General features: G+C 43.4%; 1 protein-coding gene across 1 annotated transcript; it reads right to left on the bottom strand.

Annotated features, from left to right (window-relative positions):
• Nucleotides 1-3,074: 3,074 nt before the first annotated feature.
• Nucleotides 3,075-3,999, bottom strand: LOC147417346 (uncharacterized). The gene is made up of 2 exons (XM_086507695.1): nt 3,578-3,999; nt 3,075-3,483 (listed from the first exon to the last, which is right to left on the bottom strand). Exons 1-2 carry the CDS (start codon nt 3,997-3,999, stop codon nt 3,075-3,077), a joined length of 831 nt encoding a protein of 276 aa, XP_086363821.1.
• Nucleotides 4,000-7,370: the final 3,371 nt, after the last annotated feature.

Here is a 7,370-nt window from a genome sequence, read left to right as displayed (position 1 = left end):
GCACATGCATGTGGAAGATTTTGGAGAAACTTGAGAGGCAAGCGGGTTGAGAATTTTGGTAACTTGAGTCTAGTGGATATGTACACACATTGTAGGCAATTATATGAGCAAGCAAATACTGAAAAAATGCCATTTTATGGTTCACTCCCATGTATGCCGTCTTTTTTTACTATTGAGGATGTATGCGGTGGGCTTGAAAAGTTGGCCACTCGCAAAGCGGGAGATCTTCAAGGTATCAAGCCGGAGATGATCAAATGGACGGGAGATTTTACCCATGAGTGGATGTGTGATATGTTCAACCTTGCACTTCAACATGGTATGCCTTATGATTGGAGTACTAATTGGGTTAAGCCTTTGCATAAAGGAGGGGATGTAAAGAATGTAAGCAACTACCGGACTATAATGATTGGGTCTCTTATGGCAAAGTTTTTTGGGTGCATAATGGAGATGAAATTGAGTGATTGGGCTGAAGAGAATGACAAGCGTGCAAAGGGACAAGCGGGTTTTCGTCGATGCCATAGCACCATTGATCATCTTGTCACTCTTGTGTTCTCATGGAGGAAAGTCGGTTGAAAGGCAAGCGATTGTATTGTTGTTTTGTGGACTTTAAGAAAGCCTTTGATATGATTCCACGTAACAATTTGTGGAGAAGGATGGAAGAACTCCAAGTGCCAAGTGAGTTTATGCTTGCGGTTTCTCGAATCTATGAGAAGGTGATTTGTCAATTGCGCATGGGAAGAGAAATTTCAGAAATTTTTGTAAGCACTATTGGGGTTAAACAAGGATGTCCATTGTCACCAACTCTCTTTGGTCTATGCATCGATCAATTGGAACAAATGGTACTTGACTTTATGCAAGAAGAAGGCATTGAAGAGGTCACTATTTGCAATGCGGTAATCATGCTTTTGTTGTATGCGGATGATGTAGTGCTTCTAGCACACACTTTAGAAGATGCACAAAAGCTTATGGTTGTCCTTGAGAACTTTTGCTTGCATAGTGGGCTGATTGTAAATGAATCCAAAACAAAGGTTATGCTTGTGAAAACCAACCATAAGGAGAAGCCATGCATTGTGTACAACAACGAGACACTTGAAGTTGTTGAGAGCTTTAAGTACCTTGGCCTTGAGGTTCCATCCAATCACAAGTGGCATGAATGTGCTATGCGTCGTTTGGAAGCGGGAAAGAGAGCATATTATGCATTTGAGAACATGTGTAATGCGGGAAACATCAAGTGTTGGGTTCTCAAGAAGTATCTTTTTGATGCATTGGTGACACCGGTTCTTCTTTATGGAGTTGAAGTGTGGGGCGGGAGCATCTCAAAGTCTACTTGGAAAGAGTTTGAGAATGTCCAAAAGCGTTTTTCTTACAAACTTTCTCCAAGTTAAGACACAAACACCATATATGCTCCTACTTCTTGAGTCGGGATCTCTTCCAATTGAGGTTATGGGCATGGAAAGGGTTGTGGAGTACATGATAAAGATGCGTCAAAACCCCTCACATCGACTTCCTACAATTGCATGGGAAGCAAGCAAAAAAGTTCAAAAGACTCATAAAAGCAAGATCTTGAGCACGGGATGGATGCAAGACATAAAGAAGTGGTTTGGGAGATGGGATGCATTACACTTGCTACATGATGCTTCAATTGACTCTCAAGTGAATGAAGCTTTTCTACAACGCCAATGTATTACGGCTTGGGAGAAATCCGGTGGGTCACGCTTCATACATTACACCACCTATATTGCCCCCAACTACAAAACCATGTTCTTCGCTGAGAGAGGAAACCGTACTCACACTTACATGCTTGAGCCTATTCCCTTGTCCGTGATACGCACTATCGCAGCAATTCGGCTTAGCTCCCATTTCCTTCGATGCGAGATAGGACGTTGGGGCAATGGAGAAGAGTCAAATCGATTGTGCACATTATGCTCACGACAAGTTTGAGAGTCTGAGTACCACACACTACTAGAGTGCTCAGCTTTTGATCACATCCGAACTTGCTTCTCTCACATTTTCAGTCATAACTTAGACCTACACACTTTCCTCTCCCAGCCAAAGTGTGGGCTCTCCATTGCGACTCTCATCACTACAATTTTGGAGCATCGAGAGTCACTCATCAGCCATACACATACTACATCACATGTAACTTTGGTCCCATAGGTCATATTTGACCTCCGAGGACGATAATAAAATCTATCTATCTATCTATCTCTCTCTCTCTCTCACCTCTCTCTTTCTCTCTCACTTGTCTCTCTCTCCCCCCTCCCCCCAACACTCTCTCTCTCTCTCTCTCTCTCTCTCTCTCTCTCTCTCTCTCTCTCTCTCTCTCTCTCACCTCTCTCTTTCTCTCTCACTTGTCTCTCTCTCCCCCCTCCCCCCCCAACTCTCTCTCTCTCTCTCTCTCTCTCTCCTCTTCTCTCTCTCTCTCTCTCTCTCTCTCCCTTCTCTTCCTCTCCCCCATTAAGGCCCCATTAAATCCTACTCTCTCTCTCTCTCCTCTCTCTCTCTCTCTCTCTCTCTCTCTCTCTCTCTCTTTATTTTGCTAATTTTGTCTCTCTTTCTCTCTCTCACTTCTATCTCTATCCCCTCCCCCACACCCACACTCTCTTTCTCTCCCTGTCTCTCTCTCTTTCTTGCTCTCTCTCTCTCTCTCTCTCTCTCTCTCTCTCTCTCTCTCTTCTCCCCACACACTCTCTCTCTTTCTCTCCTTGTCTCCTCTCTCTCTCTCTCTCTCTCTCTTCTCTCTCTCTCTCTCTCCTCTTCTCTCTCTCTCTCTCTCTCTCTCTCTCTCTCTCTCTCTCTCTCTCATTCATCACACATTCCCTAATTGCATATCAAAAGACAACAATGATAGAATTCACTTTGTTGAAAACTCAAAACAATATCATCATTTGCACAACTCAAGGTAAATGTGATAGCCCAACAAATGCTAGATTATTACAACAGTCTTTTTGCACTCAATAAAAGTTTGAGCTCGTTATCAGCCAAACTATACTGATGAATAAACATGTTGTGGTTTATGTCCATTCCAAACACTCTCAAGTAGATAGAATACAAGCATTTGCAAGCTACATAGGTCATTCCTTCCCTAACGTCCTTTGAAAGTATCTGCAAGTACAACTAGGATTCCTAGCTATTGTGACTCGATATTTCTCACCACGTAACTTTGAGTTTGGTGTTTCTGCAATGAAGACTTCATGCTTACCGATCTTTACCAGTTTCACTTGTTCGATGACCATTTCTAGTCCTAGAGCACTGTCGATCCTTTTCAATGCCTCTTCAGAAACACATGTCCTATACCTGCCCGCACGTATTTGCCCTTGCACTTCCATAGTTTTTGTTGCGATATGAAACCCCGCTAGGTGCAAAGACTTTACTTCTAGCGCTGTTAAGTTCGTGCCCTGTGCCACTGGCCACTCAAGTGGAGGTCTTGGAGGCCGCATCATGATATATGGACATACATCCCACACATGTTTGACATCGTCACTACAAAACCATACCCATGTCTCATTGTTATGCCCCTCCCAGTTGCATTTCCCCCAAAAACTTGGTGCCGTTTTTCCCTCTGCGCATAATTTACCTTTTCTTGCACTTTCCTCCTTTGATTTTTCCTTGGCAAGTGAACTTAGACCCCAGTTTGCACCTGCGGATTGCCCACATGGTGTCATTTATGTCAACCTCCATGGCTCTAATTGTCACCCCGTCATTCTCCTCATTCATAGAGTGATCTTGGGTTACCTGTGATGCATCTCCAAATGGAAACTTTCGAGCCTTTCTTTGTCGAGCAACATTTTGAGCGACATACTCTGGCCTGTGTGAGCTATTTGCCTCCTCGCCTATAACATTGTTGAATGTCTTGCGTCGCCTTGTCATTGTAACACGGTCTCCAAAAAACGCAGACACCTTTGGAAGACCAGTTCCTCCAATTGCATCGTTCACAACACGGCTAGTCTGTGATGGAGTAGGTGTGTGAAATTGTCGTGAAGCTGCCTTGTCTCTCATCTTGCTTATGCTTGGTTCTCTATATGCCATTCTTTTGGATTGTTGAAGAAGAGTGTTCCCAATCTCCGAAATTGTTGCATCGTACAAAGAAATTTTAGGCTTGTGACCTTAACCTGCTAGCCATGAAGTGTGACGTGACTCTGAGAGATTTGTTCGAGGGATGACCTCGATGCAATAGTCATCTAGAGCCTACAAAACAAGAAATAAATATATTTCATTGATATCATGAAGGGTTTAATTAAATGGACATCCTACAACCTATTCTAGAATAAATTTGAAAACTTACACGAACAATTTCCTTCCTCCAATGAGGGTACCTAACATGCCACCAACTCAACATCACTCCATTGGGCCTAGATTCCCATCTGCCACCTTTCCTGTTGCCCACCAAGCTCGAATGAACCGATATCGGGCCTCTGCATCTTCACTGCTTTGCGCGCACCGCCACATTTGATACAGTCTCTTGTGCTCACATATTTTGTGGTTGGATCCCTAGACTTTGTTCCCCATGGAAAAGGCAAGATCTCTCCCTACCTTTCATCACCATATCCGGACCTCCATTGAAAATTGTGCACCGCATTCCAGTTTGATTGGGCTTCATCTTCCATGAAGCCAGCAAAATCTGGCGGGGGCACCCCATTGCGCTCTAGCACGGTGATCATTTGTTGCCAAAATATCATCTGGGCTGTACTGTCCTCTTCTTTCATCTCACATATGGAAATTTTCATTAATTCTTGGACACTGAACATCAACACAAAGCCACATTAACATTGAAGTATGTGTCAATATGTGTTTAGTATTGAACATAAAATTAAAACTTGCCTCGGATCGTAAACATGTGCTACCATGGTTGTCCATCCTTCTACCCGTCGAACGTGATCAAAGCAAACCCACGCTCTTTTTAAATATCCATTTCCATTTCTTTGCATTCTATTGACAAGATCTATGCCTGAGCTAGGACCAATTGTCGACATCTTGAATACAAAACATCTATCCTCCTCTCTATTAGATTGACCTGGAAAAAGCATGCCGTGGATAAACAAAAATATCAAGCGTCTCTTTAAGTCAATTATCAATGACTCCTCTCCACGAGCACTCGACTCCCCACAAAATTTATGCACCCAATTCTTAATTTTGTGGAGAACATGATGAAAGTTTAGGAATATATAAGACTTTAAATTTAAAATGCATATTAAAATGCATTTCCCATACCTTTGGCTTTTAACAAGAGGAGATATTTCTTGGAGTAGAGCTGACAACTCTACTTGTCCTAGCGACGTGCATTCACCTGAAGAAGGTTGAAGGACAGATTGGGAAATAACCTTAACCACCTCCATTTGGATTTTTCTCGGCCCAGCTTGGATGCCAAGCAAATCAACGGCCTCAACCACCAAAGCAATGGTACTTTTGGATTACCCTAGTTTGACATCATGGTCATGGAAGCCTTGGTGCACCATGGCTCAAGAATAGCGTTTGTCGGTTGGCATTATGTAGTAAACTTGGCAGTCGCAGGTATTTCAAATAGCAGGCACGTGTTGACAATAAAAGCACTTCAAGGTTCCATACTTTTGCAAGTCACCATTTAGCATTGGTTTCTCAATTATTTTACCTGTAATTCCATGCCTACAATTGTGATTTTGTCACTCTTTGTTAACCCTCATGCACATTCCTATCACCTAAGACGGACACCGTATTATTTATTTGGTAAAGTCAGGTATCGGGCTTGCCGGTCCAATAGGAAAAGGGTAAGAGTGATCGCCGATGAGAGGCGCTCTCTAACTGGAACATTCAAGGGATTAGTTGGCTAAGCATGGGTGCCCAAGTGTGAATGGGGCGAGCTCATATAAAAGTCAACAAAACCTAAAATTCACTCATTCTCTCATTTGTGCAATTGAAGAGCGCTCTTGCTCCATCTCCATATTCTTCTTCTTCATCTCCTTGTGTGTGTGTATGCGTGAGAGAGAGAGAGTGTGTGCGATTGAGCATTGCGACGATGGCACGACGACGGTGAAGCGGTTGAGCGCGGCGCAACAGCGGCTCCTTCTTCTTCGCGACGAGGAATCCTCCACAACAGCAAGCATAGAGCGGTGAGTGACACACCATCGCCATCTTTGAGCTTACTAGTTTAGGCTAGTTGCGTGCTTTGAGTCATTTGTGGCTCGCACACAGTGTATCGGCAAGTTCCTTGCATTGACACGTGTGACAGATGCACACATTTTTGGCGCCGTTGTCGGGGAAATGCCATACACTAAGCTTGAATGGCACTCTGTGCTTCTTTGTGGTGCAATTTCAATTGTAGGAAAGGTAGGGAAGGAAGGTGTGTGTGTTGAGAACGAGTTTGTTTTGCTGCTGTGTATTTCGTTGTTAATGAGGTTTTGAAAGGTACTGTGTTTTCTCTGTGATAAGGTGTTAGTATTAAGGTTGTAGATCCATAATGTTAGTTATGTGTAAAGTACAGTAAGTAGGAAGTAGGTCTGTTAGAGCTAATGAAGTGTGTTAGTGTGTAACAGTAGATGTATTAGTTGTAAGTAGGTAGGTAGAGTGTGTGTGTGCTCGCGCGCACAGCGCAGCCGCGGTGACCTTATCCCAAATAAAAAATAAACAAAATTTAAAGGTGGGACCGGGATCAGGAATATCTCCCAGACCCAATCCCAAGCTGACGCTCAGGCTCAGGCCTTAATCGCCCTTTAGACTACGTATTTTAGCCTCACACGTAGCTAAAAATTGACCTTTTTGAGGACCAACGGAGCTTCAGGTAACCGAACATTGTGCTATAAAGCACACCACGACTCTCTGAGTGATATGCTTGTTTTTTAGCTATCACACACTTTAATCAAAAAACCAAACATTAAAAAATATTAAAAAACATAAAAAACGAGTGAAAACGAACGCCTAAAAAATTAAGCAATTAACCTTCGAGGTTATTCGTCGACGCTTGTAGGGTGCCAAAGGCACATGCATCTGCGCTCTGGTCGTGTGCTAGAGACGGAGCAACTAGAGAGAATTTTGACTTACGCGAGTTCTCTTTATCCACCTACCTTAGGTTTCGAGCCTTCGGTAGCGACCCAAGGTAGTACAAACCAAAACCCAAACACAACGGCTAGTGACTCTTCCTTTGACTACAACATTATGGAGGGTTTCCCAATGTCTAATTCCGATAGATCAAGCCAAGACATGCATGCCATGGGTCCACGGTCCAGGCCGAGCGTGCTTAGCCGCTTGAAGGAAACCTTTAGTAGAGCCACTCGCTCCAAACATGGAGTTAATGATGTAAATGAGGGGGGTAAGTAAATTCGCCATTCATGACCAACATAGACCCTATGCCCTTAGAGAGTGTGCACGTGAATACTTCATTCACTGCACCCCCTGAC

This window comes from Adiantum capillus-veneris, unplaced genomic scaffold, assembly GCF_014529385.1.
Source record: "Adiantum capillus-veneris isolate H3 unplaced genomic scaffold, ASM1452938v2 Hic_scaffold_270, whole genome shotgun sequence".
Lineage (NCBI taxonomy): Eukaryota > Viridiplantae > Streptophyta > Polypodiopsida > Polypodiales > Pteridaceae > Adiantum > Adiantum capillus-veneris.
This window is presented reverse-complemented; position numbering and strand designations above follow the sequence as displayed.